Source organism: Microtus ochrogaster, unplaced genomic scaffold (assembly GCF_000317375.1).
Source record: "Microtus ochrogaster isolate Prairie Vole_2 unplaced genomic scaffold, MicOch1.0 UNK4, whole genome shotgun sequence".
NCBI classification, from domain to species: domain Eukaryota; kingdom Metazoa; phylum Chordata; class Mammalia; order Rodentia; family Cricetidae; genus Microtus; species Microtus ochrogaster.
Genome location: NW_004949102.1, coordinates 4,658,857 through 4,684,538, shown reverse-complemented (window position 1 = coordinate 4,684,538; position 25,682 = coordinate 4,658,857). Strand labels below are relative to the sequence as shown.

At 43.7% G+C, this 25,682-nt stretch overlaps 1 protein-coding gene across 4 annotated transcripts in view; it reads left to right on the top strand.

The window, feature by feature from the left end:
- The first annotated feature begins 588 nt into the window (after window positions 1-588).
- The window catches only part of Grm8 (glutamate metabotropic receptor 8), an 839,480-nt gene continuing 814,386 nt past the window's right edge, over window positions 589-25,682 (top strand). Inside the window, exons 1-2 of one of the 4 annotated variants that reach the window (XM_026788603.1) lie at window positions 589-738; window positions 11,025-11,835. In XM_026788603.1, the coding sequence (XP_026644404.1) occupies window positions 11,326-11,835 (510 nt within the window). In that variant the 5' untranslated portion in view covers window positions 589-738; window positions 11,025-11,325. Of the gene's footprint in view, window positions 739-1,109; window positions 1,420-1,831; window positions 1,873-11,024; window positions 11,836-25,682 lie in introns of those variants that run through there. The other 3 variants (XM_026788600.1, XM_026788601.1, XM_026788602.1) reach the window with 3 other exon arrangements.

Below are 25,682 nucleotides of genomic sequence, written 5' to 3'. Positions count from 1 at the left end.
GTCATCTGTCATATCTTCTTCACGGTCACCCTCCTTGGAGCTATGTTCATTGGGAGGGAAGGGGTCCCGGATTCGCCAGAGCGGTCCCCCTTGCTTCAGGTCGGCGTTGAGAGGCGCTTTCCCGCGTGGGTCCCGAGCTCACTGGGCGCTGTGGACACGGGTTCTCGTACCTCCCCCAGTCATCCTCTTTTCTCCCTGTCTTCGAACCCTCCCTTCTTTGTCCGGGCGGGGCAGGTGGGGTGATATTTAAACAACAGCAGCAGCAGCAACAACAAAAACAAAAACCAGAACTCTGTTATTTCTGGTCCCCGAGTTGATTCGGACTTGAACGCTGAAGGGGTCCTACCACTGGGGTGTCCCACTCCCTACCCACGCCCGGGCCTCTGCCCCTCGGGGATCCTCCTCCCGCTTCTAGGGGTGACTGGTTGGCGCGAAGCGATTGGCGATCCCGGGCGCGATCCCCGGCGCGGATCCACGCGCCGCGTGGGGTGAATGGTCGCGGGAGGAGGATCGGGAGGCGCAGGGAGCAGACCAATCGCGGCCGCCGGTGGGAGTATTTGTTATTCACATGGAAGAGACTCGCCGGTGGCTTGGCCAGCTCAACCCCCTCAGTCCGGAGATCAGCCACAAGTGCGGTCGCGGTGCTCGCCTTGCGCGGTGGCGACGGCGGCGGCGGCGCTGACATGGAGCTGCGGACTCCCAGCGGGCTTCCTCACCTCGCCCTATGCGGGGAGCAGGGTAAGACTCCCCGTTGAGCAGCAGGCACAGAAAAGGAAAGCAAGTGCTAAAGCAATAGCAAAAAAGCCCCCACCTTTCAACTCTCCCCCCAACCCCAAATGGCTGCAAAAGTAGGACCTCCCCCGATTTTATTGCCGTTTTCATTTTCTCGCCCCCCCCCCAACCGTGCAGCTGACAGCCAGGTGTATGCGTTCTTCTCAGATTACTTTAATGATCTGCCTTTTTTTTTTCTGGGCACAAGTAGATGGCTTTGCACGCCTGAGTCTGGGAAAGAACTGGCGGGCGGAGAAACGCGGATGGGGAGAGTGGGAGAGTGGGCACCAGGGGGCGAGGGGCTGGCCGGGCATTGGAGCTTGATTGGGTGTCTGTTGATTTTACGTTGCAAATAACAAGGCGGCCACCCCTCTTGTCTTCCCATGATTACATTCCAGTGAAGAGGTGCGGAAGAGAGGGAGCTTAGCTTGGAATTCCCAAGACTTGGAGATGTGATCCCCCAAAAGTTTAGACGGTGAATGGGAGATTGAAGGGTGACGGGAGTGGACAGACGCTCCTAGGATGCTCTAGCAGGGCGTGCGAAGGGGCGGCAGGGTTTTAAAATCTCTCTGCCTGGGATTGCTTGGCCTGAGTGACCTCCTGGACCTGCCCTGGCGGAATCTGGACTTGCCCGGCCGAGATGCCCAGGTACCTTGGTTATGCGAATCTAAAGCGAGGGATTTCCGAAGTTAGCGGCTTCCGGGATGAGTTGGGGTAACCCCCGCCTTCCTGAGCTCCGGCTAGATGGATGTCAAACAGGGATGTGGGGAGGACTGGGGAGGGAGGAGGGTGTCGTAGGAAAAGCCCGATAGTGTAGGGGGTCCTTGAGACCTGCATCCCTGCGTAGCACATACAATCTGCCTTGAGTTTTTGGTCCCCCAGTTAGCTCGGCGAGGTTGGGATTTCCTTGCCCCCTCCCCCCAGCTCCGGGGAAAACGCTGGAGTTCCGAGTCCTGTTGGGGGTGGGGGATCTAGATTCAAGGATCTAGAGTTTCCGAAGCCAAGGCAGACGCTCCCTGCAGCTCCTCGGCAGCACCCACGGTCAGAGTGGCCCCTGTGTCAGGCGGACCTGAGAGGGGTGTGGGCGTCTGCAGCCAGCAGGTGTGGCGGGGGCGGAGGCGCTCTCGGACCGGTGCGCTCAGGAGACTGGAGCCGAGGGCGCGCGGGGGTGTTGGTGGCGGGGACTGGGGCGGTGCCGGGGTGCGTGGAAAAAGCTAGAGTAACCAGGTCCTTCCTAGCGGCCCTACACTCTACTCTGCGTTGGGCTTACACGGTCTAAGGAACTGGGAGGAAAAGGAAGATGCGGCGGGGAGGGTTCCCCGGGTGGGGTGAGTGGCTGCTGCCTGAGATTTAGAGGGAGACCTCTCAGCCACGAGGCCGGAGTGAACCCATCTACTCAAAGGGGTCCCTTGAGGTTCATACAGTTGGTGAAAAATATAACAAAATCATATTCCCACCAGCGCCCCCTCCCTCGATTGTCTGACACGCTTCTTTGGTGCAAATGAAATGCAGAGGCGCGTGCGAGTCACCCGTTGCGCAAGAAAGCACCTCAGAGCTTCCCTGAGGAATTGCTTCTAGCCTAAATTGGGGAGTCTGGCTTCAAAGAAAGTCTGTGTGCACAGGATAGCGGTAGTGCGGTAGTGTGTGAATTGCAGAAGACCAAGCCCCCCCCCCTCGGCCCCCAGGAGTTCCACCCCTGGAGGGAATACCTTTTTTGTCAATCGGGGGTGATCTTTTCCCATAGACCCGACAGAGTGGGAATTTCGTGAACACCCGAGAATACACTAGGATCTTGGCCATTAATTCTGCCACTGAAAGAACTGAAGACAGGGTTTGCGGTGGAGGTATTTGCAAGACAAATTACTATCAGGGCAAATGCATTCCGACGATAGCTTGCTTGTGTTTTGCTTGAAAGAAAAATGAAAAGAGAGAAGGAGCCACCAGCAGGTAGATCTTGGATAAACAGCTTGACTGTAATTTCCATTTTTCGTTATGAAACTGTTTGTCAATAATTGCAAATGGCTACAGGAACCACTCGAGTTTATCTCGGTCACTTGCTTGTGAAGAGTATCTGGAAAGATCTCGAAAGGAGACAAAAAGCTGTATAAAATGCGTTCTCCCGCTCTTGCAAATACGTGGCCTGATAATTGTGAAAAGAGCCCCCACTCACCAGGGAAATGGTTCTTCTCTAATGCAGTTTTCCTATCTCAGCGTCAACTACAGGTTGTACTACACCTGAGATAAAGAGAATATCTGCTCTTAAATAAGGGATGTGGAAACGACTTAGGAAAGGAAGCTTCTAGGAGACATTTTCTCAGAAGAAAGAAGACTCTGAGTACACAGCTGAATACTGTTGCATAGGTTCAAGTCATTCTGTTTGATTAGTGCTGGCTATCTCTGCCCTGTTTGCCCCCCTCCCCACTTCAAGTTATGGCTGATTGAATAGTTCCAGCCATTCAGATCCAAAAGGGAGAGGGAAAAGGATGATCCCAGCTGAGCTGAACTGGAGGAGTGCAGAAGAAAGTTAGAGGCCTGGAGTGATGTGCTCTTTTCAGACTTGGCTGGGCAGCTTGAAGCTGCTTCGGGGCTTGTTTAATTGGTATTTATGCAACAAACAGGCCAGCTGACATTCACATTGGCAGTATCAAGTGCCAATCTTTGTGTAAGAATGTTCCATTGTCTTTAGGGCATGGCACATTGAATACTGCACACACATACTTGCGCAATGATAGTTTCCCTTCTAAGTTTCTTTCCCACTGTTTCCTCCCTGTGGGGAACATCAAGAGGACCCTGCTTTAGTCAGTGAGTGCTCTTGCTCTGTCTCAGCATCTTAGAAGAAGATGTTGCATAGATTTATCTTTTGCTTAGCTCCATAGCAAAAATCTGACCACATCTCAGTGCCTGTTGAATAGGCCTGATTTGAAAGATCCAGGAAGTTGTTTCTGTTTTCAGGACAGAAGCTTGGGTGCTACCGGACTCTCATCCTGGGTTTGCCTAGTAGGAGTGGTCACTCCGTGTTAAGCTAAGAGAGGTTGTGAGCCTGGCAATCAGCTGTATATTTATCTTTTTTTTTTTCCATTTCAAGGGAGCTATTCTTTGCTGTTAGAAATTTAGGTTTCAGTTCTTTCTTTCCTTCCTTCCCTCCCTCTCTCCTTTACTCCCTCCCTCCCTCCCTCCCTCCCTCCCTTCTTTTCTTCCTCTTTCCCCTTTTTTCCCTTCTTCTTCCCTTCCCCCTCCCTCCTTTCCTTCCTCCTACTCACCCTTTCTTCCCTTCCCTTCCACGTATGTTTTCTTTGATTTTAAGTTCTTGGTGCTTTGGCAAGTTAGAGCAGACTCATCCACTGAATGGAAGAACCTTGAGCATAGCATTGTCTCATCTGGGCCCCATCACTGTTGGGATGATTTGGGGACACTGTGGAAAGAAGGTGCCTGCAACAGTTCCTTTCTCTGTTTGGTTGTATGCTGGTCTACTAGTGGTGGTAAGATATTATGGCTTTTCTTAGGAATCATTTAAAAAAACACAGATGTTCCAGTTGGAGGGAGATCATCAGGGCTTGACACCCGCCGATGAATGTACTTACTCTCTCGGGAGAAAAAAGGCCGAGAGAAGGATGGTCTTGAGGTCCTTGACCACAAGACACATCAGTCCTTTGGGTAGAAGGGGCAGGGAACAGATAAAGAGAGATGGGAAGATGTAGGAAAAGCCCCAGAGGAGTTTTCTAGAGGTTATTGAACACATGCATTGCTAATTCACTACTTTTCCAGGCAAGAGAGAATGCATTAAGATACAAATCTGCTGGCTGGGTTTTCCAGTGGTAATAACCCTCAGTGCTAAAAGTGTTATAGTTTGTTCACTGCTTAAAAAGTTTCCCCGTTTTCACTACAGAAGAATGTCTTGCATGTTAAGAATGGCCCCTTGGGTGCTTTGAATGCCTGTGCCCTTCAGGTCACATAACGTTGTTCTAAGAACTACCCCTTAGGCCTTCCAGTTTTCCTTAGAGTTATTAATTTATTTATGTATTTATTTATTTATTTATTGGTCTGAGCTTTCTAAAGTTGATTCTCGGCCACATGCCTGTTGCTAAGGTCTGACCCTCCATGCTGGTCATGGAAAAGTGTTTTCCTCAGATTTAAGTTTGATCTATGAGCAAAATAGTTTAGTTCTGGGTCTGGTTATCAAGCCAATACTATCCTTTTGCCTTTTCATATCACTAGACAGCCTAAGAAGTCTTTCAGTGTACATTATGACATTTGATGTCACAGCTCAGCAGGTGGGCAGAAAGCAGACTAAGTAACTCACCCAAAGACTAGACTCAGGCTTCCCGAACCCCTAGGCATCCTGCTAACACCTTACACAGTCAGCTCAGAGTCTCACGCCCAGAGGCTTTGGGGTAGGGCACAGACTGTAAACTACAGCCTTAATGTGAGATCTCAGCCTTTGGCCTGAGATTTCATACAGTCACATAACCTATCTGCTCTCGGGTTCTCAGGCCCAGATGCAGGCTGTGATGTCAACCTTATAGGTGAACTTTAGGAGGAAATGAGATCATACGTATGAGGTTGCACTGTGAGCATGCAGCAAGCTGGCTTCAGTCTCTTCCCCTCTTCTAACCTGATACACACCATAAATGTGCTCTTTTTGTGCAATGGCTGTGTTATCTACAAAGAAGGATGTAAACTGAATTCTTCTAAATCAATTTTTTTTTTAAATGCATGGGGTTTAGATATTTAAAGGAAACCTGCGGTGAATTCTTTTGTTATGCAAATAACAAGAGTCTAATTTGTCTGTTTAGTAGTTAAGGGTCTTCTGGATCGGGTTTTCTTAATATCTGCCCTGCCTATATAAATGAGCTTTTAGAACCTTCTCTCGCTGATTGGGGGTGGGGTGGGGGTTACTTGCTTGCAAACAAAACCAGTTATTGTGCTCAGTTGACAAAACCTCCCTCTCCTCCTGCTTGACAATAATCCCATAGTCCCTTATTACTGAGTCACAGAGTCTTAGAAGAGGAAGCTGGCAGACACCTTCGAGCTGGTGGGGTCACATCACTGCTTCACAGATGAGCGAGGGGGAAGCACACTGAGAGGAAGTGACCTGTTCAGTGTCCCCAGCTCATGGCTGACTGCCAGACCAGGATCCAATTCCAGGCCTCTCTTGCCAGGGAGGCCTCCTTCTGTCCCCACTAAGGATTGACACAGGCAGCAGTCTGAGACATCGACGAAATCACATGCATTTCCAAACAATCTCAAGAACCACAGGTGTGGGGAATGCCTGGGTTTGACGGCAGTACTTCCCCAGGATAGCCCTTTGTGTTAAAGAGCCGGACAGATAACAGTATGGGAATGCTGTTTTTGCGCGAAAAGATATATATTGTACAGGAATCATACTCCATCAGTGGTCCACACTGAAGGAGGGCATGAGGGGGTGCTCTCGATAGATCCCCTTTGTGCTGGTGGTCTTGTTCCATTGGCAGCTGCTGGCTAGGAAAACAGGTTTAAAGTTTGCAAGCCTGAATAGTTTTCAATCCTTTGAGGGATCCAGAAATATCCCTATCCCTTCTGGAAACGTCCCACAGCTGTCCCTTTCTAATTTGCACGTTATTGTTTCTTGAGCTAACCACTGGAAAATACATACATTTATGAAAGATTTCCCTGGGGTGGTGGGGCCCTCACTGCACCATCACCGCCTTTTTCTGCACTGCTGGGGCCGTCTCAAAGAACAGGGTCCCCCTTAGGGATCTGATGACTTTGGGGTGTTGTTGTTTACTCTACCGAGGCTTAGGACTGAACTTGTTTTATTTGTGCTTCTCCCCCACCCCACTTAAATGGAATTAATCATAAGCAGCATTTAGAAATCCTTTGAGATACAGTTATGAGGTTGGAGACTTTGATATAAGGAGCACACATAGAAAATCAAATGTGGGCCCGCGGCACAGGCCTAAAATCCGGCCAGGGAATTTGCTTGTGAAGACATCGAGGTCTGTGGAAAGTCAGTGTCGGTGGTACAGTGCTTAGAAGGGGCAGGGGAGTGTAGTAATAGGGAGCTGCGGGGCTGCATCTCCAGCACCCCGGCCGCCTGGCTAGCTTATGCCCCGAAATAATTACATGGAAACTGTATTCTTTTAAATACTGCTTGCCCACTATATCTAGCCTCTTCTAGGCTAACTCTTGCACCTGGACTAGCCCATTTCTTATAATCTGTGTAGCCCACGAGGTGGCTTACCAGGGAGATTCTAGCCTACGTCCATCCTGCGTCGGAGCTTCATCATGTGTGCCTCAGAGAGCAGAGCTATGGCATCTGGAGAAGGGAGCATGGCGTCTCTGCTCCAGAGAGCAGAGCTGTCGAGTCTGAGCTCACTTCCTCTTCCTCCCAGCATTCTGTTCTGTTTACTCCTCCCACCTATGTTTTAACCTATGAGGCCAAGCAGTTTCTTTATTACTTAACCAATGACCTTCCTCCATCAGGGGAGGGTGAAATGGAAGATGGCGTGGTTAAGCTTCATGTATGCTAGCCACCATTGTGTGACAGCAGCTGCTGGCCTCAGAACAGCACTCTGACCTTCGTGAAGAAGTCTGTCTGCGCAGGAAAGGTTTCAGCCAAGCCCAGGGCATGGTCAGCTTGGGAGAAAAGCTATTTTACTTTAAATCAAACACAACACATGAAGAGAAGCTGTTCGGATCTGTAGCTCAGAAAGGTCATTATTTCTTTAAAAATATTGATTCCAACAGTGTTTGGATTAAAGCCCACAAGAATTCTAAGAGAGCCGGATTAAGCAGTATAAGATTATGCCGTGAATCAAAGCGTTTGTAGTTAGTCTTCCACAGACTTTCACATATTATTTTTCCTTAGAATTTAATAGAGAAGCTGAACCTATCAGGCCTGTGATTTTCATGGTAATGTATCAGACTCTGAAACAACTGCAATATTTAAATATTTTATACATGGCTCTGATTTTACTTTTCTAGTGTTGAACAGAATCCAGTGAACACTACACCAACTGGGTGAGCAGTCAAAAAGTCGTGCTGCTTTGGGTAGAAGAAGAACAACAGACCGGACTGATGCCAGTTTACTGAGCTTGCACCTGGGCCAGATCCAGTTTTGTAGCGTGTGCCTCTTAGCAGGCTCTATCTCCCCTTACAGTTAAGAAAACCAAGGGTTAGAGAGCTTCTGTGCAGTATTTCCATGCTGCCAAGGCAGAAACTCCAGCAAAAACCCAACAAGCTGTCCGTAGAGGATAACTCAAGAGGAATCCCCCCCTTTTCCACTTCACTGCCTTTGCCTGCTCACCCAGTTGATTCCCGCCTCATTGCTTTCCATACCCCAGCCTTTCTTTAAATTAGGGCTCTGAACAGAACTATGAGACGCTAAAGAGACTAAACGTTATTGCAAATACCAATAATTTGAAAAGAGACTAATTTTTATTACTTCTAGGACTACATTGGCAAGTGGAACTAACTTAATGTCTTGTGAGTAGATGCAGAAACCTGAGACGGAGCCCGTGTTTGTCTGTAACTGAAAACTGTTTGTTCTCTTAGGCGTGGAATGGTTTGCGTTGGTTTTGGTATAATGAAAAAAGGCTTTGGAGTACAGGCCCAGCCTTGGAATTTCTTCTTCTTTTTTGACTTTCTTTTTATTTATTTTTTTTGTCTTTCACATTATGCCTCCCAATCCCACCCATCTGCCCCCCCCTCCAATGAAACAAAATAAAATTTAAGAGAAAAAAGAAAAAAAGGAAGAAGGGGACAATCTCGTCATGGAAGCTGCAGTGTGTCACAGTGAGTCACATAGTAAGCCCTTTTGACCGTATATTTTTACTTGCAAGCATTCATTGCAAATAGTCACTGGTATGGTTCGAAGCCTCTGGTGTCTGCTACCCCATCAATGCCTAACCGCAACTCTCCCTGGACATCCTGTTGTGGATAGCTGGGTCTGAAAGACCAACACCATCCCCCCCCCACCTGCTCCAGTGCTCCAGCAGGTCACAGATGGGGTGGATGTTGGGGTGGGCCAGCACATAACCCTGGTTCTGGGCCTGGGTACTTGCATGGTTGGTCAGCCGGCCAACTCTCACCTGTCTTCACCATCAAGTTATGTTATCCAGCAAGGGGGAGGGGCCATTTCTCCACCTTCAGGGCCAGCTCTACTGTGTTGCCCAGGTGAGGTGTAGGGGCTGCTCTCCCGAGTGCTGCAGCTGAGGAGGGGCAGGGATAGCTCTCCTGTTCTTAGGATCTTAGGGCCAGCCCTTCTATTTACTTTAGGCTTGATGGGCGGGGAAGTGGGCATCTCTCCCCTGCCCATGGTACCCCAAGACAGATGAGTAGTGGGGATGGCTTTCCCTCACTCACAATACCGTGGTTGACCCTCACCTCTGCCAACAGAGTTGGCTCCATTGTGCTGCCCAGATGAGGTGCAGGGCCTGCTCTCCCAAGTGTTGCAGCTGGTGGGAGGCAGGGACATTGAAATTTATTCTTCATTTGCCCATTTATTCTAGGTTCAGCCAGTGTGGACTTGGTCTCAAACTCTAAAGTAGTGGTCAGAGTTATTGACATTCTACCACTATGTAACTAGTCTTCCTTGTGAGATTGTAAAACACAATCCCAATTGTACTCACCAGTAATTAATTGCACACATCCGGTTTCATCCTGAAACTCAGGTGTGCTTCCTTCCTAAGTGTTTCCTTTTGTGGAATAGTTCAGGGGAGGTGGTTGGGGACTCTGAGGGGAAGCAGCTGCCAGGTGAATTGAGCGGTGAGATAATCGGAAAAGGACGGCATCTTTGGGGCAGTGCAGAGGGAATCAAGGGCCATTTTGTGCAGGCAGCCTGGAAGCATCTTAGCAGAAGGGCCAGCACTTGGCTGGGGCTCCCAGTGCACACTCAGGAAGGCAGCACAGTGGTGGGCTAAGAGCCTCTTTTCAAACCTGGAAGTGAAAACCAGTGCAGCTTTCTCTGAAGGCACTTGTGCATATGTTCAGTTGTCCCCCAGGGAGGCACCATCCTTTTTTTCAGGACAAAGAAGATGGAAAAAGAATTTTATGAACTGGAACTTGAATGAGTGAATGGAGTGAATGGGAAATACAAGCAGATGTTGGTTGGCTGGGGGTGAAGGGAAACGGTCCAGATTTCAGATTCAAGTGTAAATAGGTTAGAAATGAACATTAGATTAAACATCCTGCCAGAATATGTTGTTGCTGCTTATTCTGCTCATACTACATGCATTTCAAATCTCAGATTCCCTTTGTTACGTCAGTTCTCATTTCCAGTTAAACTTCAGAATTGTTCTGTAAGGATCTTGTGGAATTCTTTAAGGACGAAGGCCCCGGGATGAAGTTTCCCCTCAATTTGCCCATAGATGCTTTCATTCTAGGTTATTTCTAGTCTTGGTGAAATGACTGTTTTCCCCACCGAGTCAGACAAAATTAAGAAGCTTTCCAAGTGATCTCCATCTCTGATGTGTGTCTAGTGATTCTCAGATTAAGGCACGTTTACTTCAGAACTGCAAGTGTGCCCATTGCTTCACCCTGGCAAATTAATTGGGAACTCTGACCATGTTAACAGGAAGATCTTCACATGTAACCCTCCCTATATGTTTAATTTTCAAGACTTTTTTTTTTTATTACCAGAGAACAATAGATTGTTGATGTGAGGTAGCAGATGTTCTCTGCTAAGTGTTTCTGCATGCTACAAGATATTTTCAGATCTTTTGGTAGCTTGTTTTTCCCTTTCTCTCCTCCCTCTTTCTTCCTTCTTCCTTCCTTTTCTGGGATCGAACAGTCACTGTTTCCCACTGAGAAATCAGGGATACTAAAAAATAAAAGTCATTAAGAGATGAGTGGCTTGTTGAACACCTCACAGACAATCACCTTTCATTATCTCGTGGACAAGAGTTAAATGAGAAATTTATATAGCTGTAAAAGGTAAAGCAGGTTCGACAAGAAATAATGCCATCGATCACAGGAATCGTACCTCCCTGGAAATAAGACTTATTGAAATAAAGTGATAAATAAAAATATGCTCTGGTCTGAAAGAAGCGATCTAGCTGCTGATGCTTTTCTATTTCTCGTGCTCTAGACACGTCATCAATCTCCCTGCTTAGATGCAGAGCAGCCAGGTGTTCAGAATCACAGGGGACCAAAAACTGTTAGCTCTCAGTGAATGGGAGAAATAAAAAAGTTGGATCAGACGGGGCTTAAGTATATATAAAAAAATACAGCCTTACTGAAGTTAATTCCCCTCTTTTCCTTTCTCTTCTCCCCAGGAATAATTCTGCTACAGGGTTGAGTTCATGGCCGTGAATTGTTGACCTCATCCCAACATCAGAACCTCAGATGTTATTCTAATTTATTTGCAAGCTGGCTTTATGTGGAAATAAACCTGAACCGAGGGTCTGTTGGAAATTCACTGTGACGTTCAAATCAAGAAAACCTGCTGAAATCCCCAGAGCCTTCCCCCATGGGCCCTGATGGTAGACTCCAAAAGGTGCAGCCTCAGGTGGTCCCCCTTCTTCTGCGGCAAGAATAAACTTTGGGTCATCGATTGCAATACTATCCTTGGAGAAAATGGTATGCGAGGGAAAGCGCTCAGCCTCTTGCCCTTGCTTCTTCCTCTTGACCGCCAAGTTCTACTGGATCCTCACAATGATGCAAAGAACTCACAGCCAGGAGTATGCCCATTCCATCCGGGTGGACGGGGACATCATTTTGGGAGGTCTCTTTCCTGTTCATGCAAAGGGAGAGAGAGGGGTGCCTTGCGGGGAGCTGAAGAAGGAAAAGGGGATCCACAGACTAGAGGCCATGCTTTATGCCATCGACCAGATTAACAAGGACCCCGAGCTCCTCTCCAACATCACCCTGGGTGTCCGGATCCTTGACACATGCTCCAGGGACACCTATGCTTTGGAGCAGTCGCTAACCTTCGTGCAGGCGTTGATAGAGAAAGATGCGTCCGATGTCAAGTGTGCTAATGGCGATCCACCCATATTTACTAAGCCCGATAAGATTTCTGGTGTCATAGGTGCTGCAGCAAGCTCCGTGTCCATCATGGTGGCTAACATTTTAAGGCTTTTTAAGGTAGGTAAAGACATTACCTTTTCAACCAGTGTAAAAGAATCGGGGATCTTTATGGCTCTAAATGTGGGTTTAAAGAAGAAGGTGGAGATGAAGATGCCAATAGACCCTGTATACAGCACTGAGTTCCTCAAAGGGGATATTCTATGCTGGGGTTTCTACCCTGTATCACCTTAGTTCCTTTAGTTGTAATTAAATGGATTAATCCTGAATGTGTTTTCGCAAAGATAATGTTGGTAAGTTCTGTGATGTGTTTGGTCTTTGCTGTTTTGGGTTAACTTCCCCAGAGAGGCTCACTTTAAGTCAAAACAAGCATCTTTGGAGAATCATAAACCATTAGCACATTTATCGTACAGAACACTTCTTTTCTACTTGAGGTACCTGTGAGATAATTTACTTGGTGAAACTTCTTCAAGGTGGGATGCTCTGTTATGACAAGAATTCCTGTGTGAAGAAACTATTTATTACTAATGTGTAGATGGTAGTGACACTCTAGAAGATAAGATGGCCATAAAGTTGTCAGGATTATTATAACTCGAACAGAGCAGAACCTCGTTAATTCAGAATACTGGGAGGCAGACTGAAAATAATTGCATATAATTCTTGATTACATATAATTCTTGTTGAGTTAATAGTTCAAATTTGGTAGGAAGCAATCAAGACATTTTGATTTAGGTTTGATGATCTATTATCTGTACACTTTCTTTATAATATTGACTAAAATTGCCAATATAAAATAATATATGTGAAAACACTTTGAAAGTAAAAAGTATCATAAAAAATAAAGTTATTGTAACTTACCGTTTTTATTAACTTTCTCATCTTATTTATTAATATCCATTATGTAGTCTTTTGAAATAGACATGATTTTTAAATTGAAAATACTTTTCACTCTGATTTCTTACTCATTGGGATTTGACTTTTCCAACTGAACCTGAATTAATGAGGCTTTATTTTATATAATAAAAAAACTATTCCTATGCATATTAGACTTAAAGTTGGACTGATGACAGAGGGATAAAAATGAACAAAGTGATGGAGAACTTCACAGAAAAGGATGAAAAAATATTAAGTCAAAGGCTTTCTGGTTTGGGAAGCTACCTTGGGGGCCAGTCTAGTTTGTTCTGTGTTTCCTATTGGAATCCTCTCTGTAACATTCTCCAGGAGGCTCCACAGCCTCTGCACAAATCTCCTTCATTCAGGGATGAGAATGCTAAGAGGTATTTTAATGGCTGTTTACAGACTGATGACATTGCCTCAAAGGAGGAGGCCGCTCTGTGTTTCATAGGAGCCTTGTGTTTAAGACATTCCGAAGGGGGACAAAAAGGCTCCAGGGAGTATGGGAGACACTTTAGCAAGACATCAGAAGAGTCTCCTGGCAGTGAAAGGACGTAATGAGAACTGGCAGCTAAAGGTCTCTCATTGGCCGTCTCTGGAAGCCATGGAGGGAAGCTGGGCAGTTGTAACAGCGCCCCTAGGGATGACTCTCTCCTCACTCAGAGGCAAGACACAGAACCAGTACTCCTCCAGGGTCCTCCCATCTACAGGATCTAGGGTTCTTCTCGGGACTTCTGATCTGTCCCTCATGGCTAGAGTTCAGACCAGCTATTTCCCAGCCCTTCTTTCTCCTACTCAACCTCCCTCCTCACGTGACCCACTATTAGAGAGGAGGGAAACCTTCATGATGATTTTCTCCTTTCTGGGGTCTTCCCTGTGTGTATCCATCACTGTGCCTGTTACCCCACAGTTATTTATTTCTATCCATTGTGTTTTTCTGTGGTCTGGATAGCATTTAAAAGCACACAAGAATTTGAAGAGTGGGTGAGCGATACAAGGTACTAACCTGAGATATTCAATGCTCATTTATGTTATTTTTTTTGTCACAAAATGAACTTACCTATAAGACAATGATACTAATAATTGTATATTAGGCTGTTAGGTTTCTTTAGTGAGAAAATGCAGGTGAAACATGCTACCAGTACCTGGTTGTGCCCTTTCCCCCCTAGACTGTTGAAGTAAATTTCAAGCCATCTGAAGGTAAGAAGGGAGGTTTCGTTTTTATAAAATTGGACCAGTCTTGTCTCTGCTTGTTTCTTCCCTCATCAGACAATTCTTTTGCTATTTTTGGATACTCATAGAGGACTTCTATCTGATGGAGTGAATTACTCTTGGTCCTTTGAACACAGTCACCTAAAGGTCCCTGGTTACCCCTTGATGGACATGTAGGGAGGAGGTCACTTTTAGCCAGAAGAGGGCTGATAGATGACATTACCACCATCAGCACCCTGGCACAGAGAAACATTTAACACACGTCTTAACCACATTGCTAGATTTGAGAAGCTGATCTCATTCAAAACTCAATCAGCCAAGGGGGTATGTCGATGTTCCTGCCATCTTCCCACGGAAGCACAAGAATGCAAATCAAATAATTCCAACTTATCATCGTGTTGCTTCCATTTACTCGCATGATTTATGTGCAACCTTCAGCTTGCACTTCACAGTGGCTGTAATTAGGAGATAATGATGGCTGTTCATGGGAAAGAAAATGGCCCTCTTTAATGTGGATGACGTCTGCTCACACCCGTATGCTAGGACTGACTTGACATATTATAATAGTTATCAAAGGAATGATTAACAAATGATTGCATTCGGGATTGAGATGTAGTTCCATTTCGAAAAATATTAATTTTTCTTAAGGCAACGCTATGATGAGATGAATGATGAATGAAAGTAGGTTTTAGGAGTGAACCTTAGGGCGGTCTGTCGTCTCTGCAGGATAGCATATGGCCCATAGAATCCAAAAGGATGCGCAGAAATCCGTGTGTCGAACTTATCTCCTCTTCGTTCTTAGGGAAGCAGTGATGTTCTATCTTTGTTTCTCTTACTAAAACTCTGAGGCAAAGGAGAAAAACAAGCTACTTAACGTAGAGGGGAGCTAGGCAGGGAGTCGGAGCACGGAGTTCCTGGAAGTAGGAGATGCCCACGTGTCACTAAAGCATCCCCGGAGGAGGGGTTCTCAGTCTGAGGGGAGGTACAGCTTATGTTGCTTTTCTCCTCACTTCTGAGGAAGCGTCTCAAACTGCAGGGCCTGTCAATCAGTAGAATTTCTTGCTCTCCTCTGGGGACTGTTTGCATAACAGGAATAAATGTGACCCAATAGCCCTCAGAAACGATGGGAGCAGAACTGAGCTTGAAAGCCACTGAATCAAATTTTAATGCTTTGAACTTGATAGAAGCATTGCTATGCACGCACAAACACACACACACACACACACACACACAGAGAGAGAGAGAGAGAGAGAGAGAGAGAGAGAGAGAGAGAGAGAGAGAGAGAGAAGGAAGAGTGGTTGTCTAGGCGACCTCTATAGCAAGTTAATGGCTTTAGATAACGGCGGTATCTTGGATAATGTGTAGTTGTGAAGTAGCAGAGTGCCTGGGATCCCGAACCTTAGAAAACTCACTGAAGACGGGGACTTAAAGAGAGTTTTAGAATCAGGTCTCTTTTGGAAACTTTAACTGAGATGCCCAGAGATGAAATTTGTTTATGTTTATTAAAAAGCTTACATAGTTTTCCTTTTCTAGCATGTTTTCCACCTTCCTCTTTGGTTGGGAAGAAACCAGTTTCTCAAAACACTAAATGTATACCTTGCCTCAAGTAAAGATTGAGTTTAGGTTAAAGGTGACATTTGATGCTGGAGTAACTCACAGTAATGTCCACAAAGACACATGGGTCACAAAGGGACAATATTTCTCTCTCTCCTGTTTGGTTAGTTGACTTTACTTCGATTGCTAATTTTCCCTTCTTGAAGAATAGACCTTAGATATCCTGGGGTGTGTCCTTCCACAGTGATCAAATGAAATATCAGTGGAAATCATTTGAATGATGGCTAGCTGATTCTCCATGTGGATTTGTACATGGGCTAGCTGATTCCTGATGTGGATTTATGTGTGGGCTAGCAGATTCCTCTATGTGGATTTATACATGGGCTAGCGGATTCCCCCATGTGGATTTGTACATGGGCTAGCGGATTCCTCCATGTGGATTTATTTATGTGTGGGCTAGCTGATCCCCCCCCCATGTGGATTTGTGGTAGTTATAAATGACCAAAACTGATCTTCATTTAAGTCAATGAAATACAGAAATTTCTCTCCTCCTGCAAGTCTTTGTCTATAATATTTATGAAGACATTTTTTTTCCCAAGAGACTCAATTGTACCAACTACTAAAGCCATGTGTCTTTTGAGTTATTTATTGCACACAAAGGGTTTTATTAACTGTAAACAATGAAAGGCAAATCTGCCATGTTTAGGCTCATCTAGTTAGGGTGGATGGGTAAGTGAGCGTATGAAATAAATAATAAATAAATAACGTTTCATGTAACTCCTGTTTGATAACAAAAAAACCATGTGAAGAGGAAAGCGAGATTCCTTCAATCAGGCCTTTAGTTCTGAAGCATCTTTGCTTGAAAAAGAGCACCCCCTCTTTAGAGTCAGATGGGCCCCCTCTTACCATGGCACTAGTACTGGTGTCAAGTGAGAAAGGACACTTCAGATGTGCAGTGGGGGACATCTACATCACAGCAGACTTGTTAATGTCTCCCTCCCCAAGGCCTCTCAGAGTTAAATGGTCCCCTGCACCCCAGGACAAAGGCCTACCTCTGCTATGCAAAATCACCCTGCTTTGCTTGACAAGGTTACCAGAGAGGTGGCCTCTACTACCTCTTCCTGGCACCGATCCTACCCTATTATAGCTGTTTGTCTGTAATCCCTACTAGTCAACACCAAGCAGGCAGGATTCATTTCTTTGTGACTGGTGATCTCATTTCTAGCCCCAGCCTCACCCTGTCTAGGAGCCCAACAAACACGTGAAGGAATGGATGAACGGCGGAATCAACCATACTTTCTATGTACTTACTTATCCCAATACCAAATACTGGAAATAATAGTTAGTCAGACAGGAAAATCAAATCAAATTTTACTTTCTGTGTAACTCTTAGGAAAAGAAACAGAAGGAGTAAGGGGTGGAAAAAAAGCAAGAAGTGCACTTTGGGAGTTCCTGTTCTCATGTACTTCCTCTTGCTCCTGCACGGCCACGCCTTCTTTAGATAGATATTTAAAGTGAAAAATAAAACAAGTATTATACATGAGAATGTTCTCATTTTGGAAGGTTCAAGTCACAAATAATAGTCTGGTGTCAGGAGCCGCCAAGGCAATCAACAGTCTGGGATGGAAAGAGTCCACTTCCTGGCACATCTATTAATAAAATGACACATGCAGACATAATTTTATTTATAGATACGCCTTATGACTCTCTTTCTTTACTTACTATATGCAGGAGAGACTTCTATGTTGGTTAACGCAGGTTTGTCCTAGTCATTCTCAAGTCTTCAAGTCCGAATTACCTGCATAGATGATGCTCAAATTCTTACCTGATACCAAAGAAATTGGAACAATTTCCAGGTGGTTCTGTGTCGGTCTAGGGTTGGGAAATTACAAGACTTTCCCCCTTCATTTTAGTGACTGGTGGGTTTTAATTATGGATAGGCCGAAAGTTTACTCTTACAAGCTTCTAATAGGGAAGTAATCAGAGAGTGTTTCTTTTTATTTCATTTGAAAAACTGTTGTAATACTGCCAAAGGCCTCACCCGAACCCTGTTAGCTCTAGTGGGAAGTTTTGCATCATAGAACCCTTTCTTGGACCAACACACAGGCTGCATTATGAATAACCAAACCCATCTCTCCATAAGGCTGTCTCACATAATTCAGGCGCTATCACAGACCAAGGCTTTGCTCAACACGAAGTAACTTTGAACCAGTGTCCTAGTCGTGTGCCCAGGCTATGAAAGGGCCATAATGTTTCCTGTTGTGTTTAACAGATGTTTAAGCTTGGTGAATTTAAAGCTTTCTTTCTTTCCTCTTCTGAATCCCCAAATAGCCTGAAATCCAACAGTGAATATGGAAGACATCTTAAAAGCTTACTTAGTGATTAATGCCCATCTTTCAGGCTCTTTGAGCAGTGAGGAGGTTTGAAAAGTTGTGAAAAGCCTTTCTAGGAGAATGGCTTGTGATTGGATGAAATACTTCTTTTTGTTGTTGTCTAAAAAGTGGTCTATAAACCTTTCTGGAAAAAGTTATAGTAGAGATAAATAAATAAATAAATAAATAAATAAATAAATAAATCTGCATAAGGAAAACACTTTTCTACTCATTTTCCCTAAGGATGGTAATTAAAATAAAATAAAAAAGTGTTTATTTTAAGGGCTTTATTTCTTTATTTAATTTTTTTTAGTCTGTTTTGGATTTACAGAAAAGCTAAAGATTGCTGTGATTTTATTTGGCTTTCAGCACAGGTGTCTTTCATAGATTTGGTTTTTATTTAATTTACTTTTTATTAACAACGAAAGGCTACCTCTTCCTAAGGAAGCTTAAACTCTGGAGGCAGTGTGTGGTTCCGGTTCAGTGGCTCTCAAACTCAGTTTGTATCAAAATCACCCCGGGGCCTTGTTGAAACACAGATTGCTGAGCCCACCTTCAGAGTTTCTGATTCAGTAGATCCAGGAACGGTCTGAAAACTGGCATTTCTAAAGGTTCCCAAGTGTTGCTGATGTTGCTGTTTCACAGCCCATGCTTTGAGAACCAACGCTCCACATAAATTGCTTGCTGGCTGACTTAGCAAATAAAGGATGCAAAACAGAAATGAGGTTTAGCCACGTTCTGACTGACAGCAGCCTTTTGTCTTTTGACTCACACCTGGTTAATCTTCTGTTCTTAGGGGTTGCAATCACAGAGGCTTATGTAGGGATCTCGGTTCAATTGTGTGCCCCTTTGGATGTTGTGTTCTTTCCTAAATAATAAATAGCTCAGAAGTCACAATCAGTGTCCTGGTCACTAAAACATGATCTCAAAAGCAGGGCCATCCATGTTATCATTTTTCACTCACGAGACCACTAGGAAAACTGATTTTAAAAATGTAGACTGTAAGATACACATTAACTGGGAGTTGAGAACAGTAAGAAGTGAAGAGGCTATGATTTGTCTCAGCTCCCAGCAATTTGTCTTTAGAAACCATGACAGCTACCTCCTGATTTCCATTATGCAGCTGGATTGCAAATAACACTCTACAGCAGTCTTAATCAATAGAGGGTCACCAGAAGCTCTTCTTCTCCCACTCTGGGGAAAGGGCCTATTTATCCACTTAATTGATATAACACATAATCTGGCCAAAGAAGGAAACATCTCTCTCTCTCTCTCTCTCTCTCTCTCTCTCTCTCTCTCTCTCTCTCTCTCTTTCTGTAACAGGGGGACTTTCCTAAGCATTCTTAAAAATATATGCATATGTAGCAAACACTTGGTACGATGAAGGGGTCTGAGCATAGCTTTGCCCACAGACGCCTTGATCTGTTTCTAGAATGAGGCCAGTCGCTGCAGTTTTCCTGCATTAGATCCAGAAACCAGTAGGCATGTGTTCATTGATGGCCATTTGTGTTCTCAAGTCTCTTCAAGTTTCCTGCTAAGCACGGGGAGGCTGAGTTCCCTGATACACTAGCCTATTGGCTGGTCAAAACTTCAGTGAAGGCACATTTATTTCTCCACATCTCCCACCTCACAGTACCACACAAGGCTCTTCGGGTTATGTGCATGGTAACACTCTTACGCTACCAGCTCCCCCCTGTTTCTCCTCATCTGGATTGAGGGGAAAAAAATCTAATTTTGATTAATGTTTGCATAACTTTCTACTTTTAAAATCTAAATATTCACATTATGGCAATTCCATTTATGAGCATCCTCAGAATGCTTGTGCTTATGTTGCTTATACCACAAATGGTGCATCCTGCTTGTGCAGATTTCTCATCATTTTCTAACGTATAGATATGATCATTATTCTTATAATAAGATGTCTATTGAAAGGGTAGAATATTGTAATAATTCTTCTAGTGATACTCATATTCCTTTGAATAGAACAGATGAATATGAATTTTATGAAACAGGTCAGGCTCTACAGTCAGACTTGCTCGGTTCAAAATCTGATATAATGTTTATTAGCTCTGTGATCATAGACCAGAAGATTAATCTCTTCACACATAGCTTGTATATGTAGAAAAAGTTGTCAGGAACCCTACTTCTTCTGAAGGTTTCTAATGAACTCTAGCTAACAAGACAAACTTCAGAGGTCAAAGCTAAGAGCTGATCTCCAGTGAGCACCGTAAATATTTGTTGTGATAAAACTACCACTCTTAGATGTTTTGATTTGTACCTCTCAACCATTTGTATTAACACTATCATGTGAGAACAGTAGACTAACATAGAATCACTGGTCAAGAAATAAAACAAAACATAATTTTGGTCAACTCAATTTTGGGATATGCCTTGGCTATCCTATGGTCAAGCTTTTTATTGGATCTCATTGGCTCCCTATCCAGCCAGGTGAGTTAAGAAAATAGCATATTGAAGTCCATGTGGTAGCCCTAAGAATCACTTAATTAAATAATAGCATTCCAAAGGAGTGATTAGGTGACCCAAAGATAAACTTTTCTTAAATTTCATAGCATTTATGTGCTTGAACAAAATTTTCCCTTAGTTTTAAAAAAAAGCATTTTGGCTGGCCTAGACCTTCTTAGAACCCCAGAACTTCTGGTGGAATTATGGGTAAGGAGGAATAGCTGACTAACTCTTGGAATGGATGGTAGCAGTAAGTTCATTTTGGATGTGATGTAGATAGAAGTTTCTGTCCTGCCTGGTCCCTCAGTCATTCAATCCCAAAGAAACACACAGAGGCTTATATTAGTTCTAAACTGTTTGACATATTAGCTCAGGCTTATTATTAACAAGCTCTTACAACTTAAATTAACCCATAATTCTTGCCTCTGTTTAGCCATGTGGCATTCTCATCTTGCTTCCTCTTTGTCTGGGTGGCAACTACAGACTGAGCCTTTCCTCTTCCCAGAATTCTTCTAGCCTGGTTGCCCCACCTCTATTTCTTGCCTGACTACTGGCCAATCGACTTGTTATTAAGCCAATGCAATTGCCAAATCTTCACAGGATACAAGAGCATTATCCCACAGAAATGTGAATTACTTTGTTTAATTTTAATTTTAATCTTTTTCTGTATTTAGTGTGGTGATTCAAAGATTCAAATAGTAGGCTCACACTAGACAATGATTGCTATTTTTTACTGAGGGAAGAACTCTTTTCTCTCAGAGATGTTCTGTGTAATCCTCATCCCTGTCACTGGGTACAAGTGTCACAGATGGCAGCACTGAAAAACTCCAGAGGTTCTCACTCTAGAAGCCATATTCCTCCCAGGACAGTCAGAAGAAGACTGGAATTCAGTATATTAAATTTCAATTCATGTCACTATCTTCTTCTATTTAAATGGGAATAACTAAGTAAAACATTTATTATATTCTGCTAAGTTGTCATTTTGGTGAAATATGGATAATGTAGTCCATTGGAAGAGAATTTCATAGAGAAGGAGAATGTGTTTATTCACTGCAGACTTACCTGGGCTGATGAGAGTGGACTTGAGTAAGACAGAATGCTATGACAGGCCTGGTCAGATAATGGCAAAGAGTTCTTGGTGTAAATGATAAATTTCCATTCCACAAAGAGAAATAGAATAGAGTGAAGAGATGTGAGCATTTTATCCATTCATTGTTCTTCTCTCTCTTAATTGGCAAAACAGACAATCAGTATTCATTCAGAAGCATGCATCCTACAGATGAATCCATCATGTTTGACATCGATTCATACAGGTTGTAGGGAGTACACCAAACTAAGCTAGCCTGCTACTTAAAATGCTGCTGGAGAGACCTCATTAACATGCAAAGTAACAATGATCTCTATGAGGTGATTTAGTAAAGGCTACATCACTGGACAACCTATTGGGGTTCAGAAGAAAGTTTGACTTCATCTGAGGAAGCCCAAGTTATTAGGAAAGTTGTTTTGCTTAGCTTGGGCTGCTCAATAGAATGGCACCAACCCAGACATCTTAAGTATTCTCCTCTTAATGATCCTTTGTTGTCTGAGATGTTTTTATGCAACCATAGGAACATAAATACATAAAATAGCTATACCCATCAAACACCTACTGTTTATTTTTATTTATTTATTTCTCTTTGTTTTTTGAGAGAGGGTTTCTCTGTGTAACAGCCCTGGCTGTCCTGGAACACACTCTGTAGACCAGACTGGCCTTGAACCCAGAGATCTGTCTGTCTCTGCTTCCTAAGTGCTAGGCTTAAAGGCATGAGCCATCACTGCCCGGCCAAACATCTACTGTTAATGTTCATTAAGAAATGTATTTTAAGATAATTCTCTGCCATATGCAGTTTGGCATCTTTTAGATGAGAGCAAATGTGCAGAGTGGGGAGGTGAATGTGTTTGCTTATTTTACATAAATATTTAAGTCTTAGGTGAATATTTAACACTGCAGAGCATCTTCGGCGCTTTTGGAGTTGATCGATATTTTGTAGCTCTTCATGATGAGCAGTAAGATTCACAGAATATTTACATATTTAAATATTTAACACACAAAAGTATGTTTACAGTCGCCTCAGAAATTGTTTGAAAACATGGCCTAATCCCAAACCAAAATTCATTCAATTGTTTTTCAGGTTAAACTCAAGTCAGCTACTGAAACAGTAGTTGGGTATGTATGTGTGTAGTGTGCTCATGAGTATTTGCATATGTGTGGCATGGAGGCCCAAGACCAGTGCTGGATATCTTTCTTTATTGCTCGCTACCTTAATGTTTGATATAGGGCCTTTTATTGAACATCGAACTGGACATCAAACCTCTGGGATCCTCTTGTCTCTACTCTTCCTCCCCTTCCCAACAGCAGGTGTTATAAGCATATGCTTCCGCATGTAACATTTAAAAATTCGTTGAAAACGTTATACAATCAGTTTTGGTCATATTCTTTCCTCTCCCACAACTCCTCCCAGATGTCCTCCTCCTTACCAAAATTCATGTTCTCTCTCTTAAGAAACAAAATGAAACCAACACAAACCAAACCAAACAAAAAGCACATATCTCCAAAAAAATGAAAAAGAAAAAAACAAAAACCAAAAAAAAACCCCAAAAACATTGAGCCTTTTTGTGTTGGCCAGCTATTCCCGATCATGCAGCCCGATTTGGGATGTGGTTGTTACATTCAGGGCCACTCCATTTCTTCCCAGCTTTCAATTGTAAATAACTTCTTGCTGAGGGGTGGGACTTTGTGCCAACTTCCTGTTTCAATGCTGCATATCCAACTTTATATCTAGGTTCTGGGATGTGAGCTGAGTTCTTTGTGTTTGCATAAGGACTTTCTGTTAGATCCACCTCTTCAGTCTCTCCAGCAACCATTAAGAAAAATAAAAAAGACCCCAAATGCCAAAACTTACAAACATCTTAACACGATGCATATAATACAAAGATATATTAACTTGGTACTTATTGCTCAAGAATGACAGCAGGAACATATTAAAAACCCCATCGTTCATAATTTCCATGAGCAGATAACCGTGTGTACAGTAAAGACAGTGCAGTTTACAGCACACACAGTCTAGAATCTGACCTGAGGTGTCTGAGGCTGAGTGGTGGTAACGGAGCTGATGGCATGGGCCATGCCAAGTATGTGTTCGAAACCAAGGTTGCAATGAAAGCTGCATTGGAACCAGGTGAGTGCGTCCGGAAACACCTTGGGCTTTGTTACATTTGATTTTGAATTAGGTTTTGACTCCTGCATGCTTAGAAATGCTTAACTGTGGCCATATTTTCACAACCTCCTCATTCAGGTATTTGATCCGTGTAGCGTTGTCACCCATAGCTTAAGGAGCTATGCCCTAGCGTGGACAGTGAACACAGGGCTTATTGCTTAAAGAGGGATGTTTGAGACCAGAGTACTGCATGCGGGGTTCTTGGCAAAGTCCTCTTTGCTGGTTTATAGATCATTGCCTTCTCATTTTGTTGTAACAGGAGGGCAGAATGAGTGAGAGAGAGAAGGGTGGCGGGAGGGTAGAGGAGATCAAAACAACAATAAAAATCTCTCAAATCAAAATTCTCACCCTCTTTCTTTTAAAAAAATATAATATTTTGTTAATTCTTTGAGGATTTCATAAATATTGTTTTAATCATATCTACCCCATACTCCCTCCAAACTCCTCCCACACCCACCCCTTCTTCCTACCCTTAAACTTTACACCCCATTCCCCAAAGATGTATCTCAAAGCAGGTGCTCTGGTCCTTTGACCTTTGTCATCTTTGCCCCGTCTCTTCAAATGGCACTAATCCAGTTATGAGGGCTCCACAGTCATGACCTAACATCTTCCAAAGGCCCCACCTCTTGCTCACGTTGCATTGAGGGTTAGAATTTCCAACTATGAATTTGAGAGCACCCATCATTCAATTCATAGCAGAAGGCTTTGTACAATGGTGTGGAAATGGGCGGGGCTTAGCTGAGTAGGTAGGAGTATGTAAACTTAGTGGCCAGAGAGAAGAAAGGACCTTCCAAGCCTGAGATACCCATAAACCTTTGGCCTGATGTCAGCTCATGCTAACCTACAAGGAAGTAGAAGTAAGAGGAAATGGAAATGTCTTTTCCTCTTCAGGCCATCTCTCTGCTATGACAAAGCTCCAAAGATTAAGAGTCTCCTAGGAGATGAAAGTTGGGAGTGTTCTACCTCTTTTGTTGAGCCTGGAACTGGGAGTTCCGGTTAAAATCCAAGCCAGTGGGCAGGGAGCACCCAGAGGGCAGAAGTTGCCCCTCAGGAGGCAAGGAGGTGAATTGCCCTTGGGTTTAGGGAGGGAGCTATCAAATCCAGAAGAGCTGCTGACCTTTGCTGTCTGGAAACTTATATAACCTAAAATCAAAACTTTCTCTTTTTTCATTTTCCCTGTGGCTATCCTTACTGTTTGGACTGTTTTCATTAATCACAGATACAGAGATAATGGCTCAAAGAGAAGCTGAACACTGTCAGTGAGTTGATTTCACTCATGCCTGTCTCATAAGAGAGCCAGCCCTCAGGGCTCACTGCTTTTCCTTTCTCCCTTCTCCTGCAAACTCATCAAATCTGCACTGTCTCTACTGGTCAGGTGGTGATGGTCTCAGTCAGGGAAAGTTTGGGGGAACAGCAGTGTTTTCATTGGAAAGCATTTAAGGTGTTTGGAAATAAGGCATATGTGATTTTTTTGTTGTTGTTAATGTTGTAGATTTTGCTTTGTAATTTCCACTTTTCAAACCTCCCCTATTGAAATGGAAGGTGTTTGTTGTCTTAGAAACCGCAGGGATGGAATTTTAAATTCTTGGAGTTTTCCCCCTTTTGCCCTAGGAAAGAAGATACTCTAAATTTGTTTTTTTTTTTAAAAAATTTGCCTTCCTTTATTTCATTGATATTCATGCAGCTGAAGCATCTAGCGAGTTTGGCTGGTGTATAAATTAATATTTACAGGTAAAACCTTGCTGAAAATAAAATAGATTAAGTGGAGAATATTTTTCCCATAGCTTCCTTCTCCAAAGAAAATGAAATAACTCTGCACCATGCCTCTGCCGCGTGCTCCATCTGTCAGCTGCATGCAGATCTGAGCCTGTGCTATCTCCGGAGTCTTCAGGGCTGGGGACTTCACGTGCAGCAGGGTGGTGGTGTGCATGAGCTGATGTCCACGGGGAGAACTGGGAGTTAGGGATTTAGACATACCTTTAAATAGTTCTCTGAAAACCTGTATCATTGAATTCTAATTACAATTACATTTTAGCCCCTGCTGATCAATGTTATGCATAGCACTCCACAACTTTTAAAAAAGTATTAATCAAGGATTCTAAAATACATACTATAGGATGAATAAACATTATTTTAGCATATTTAAAAATTTCAT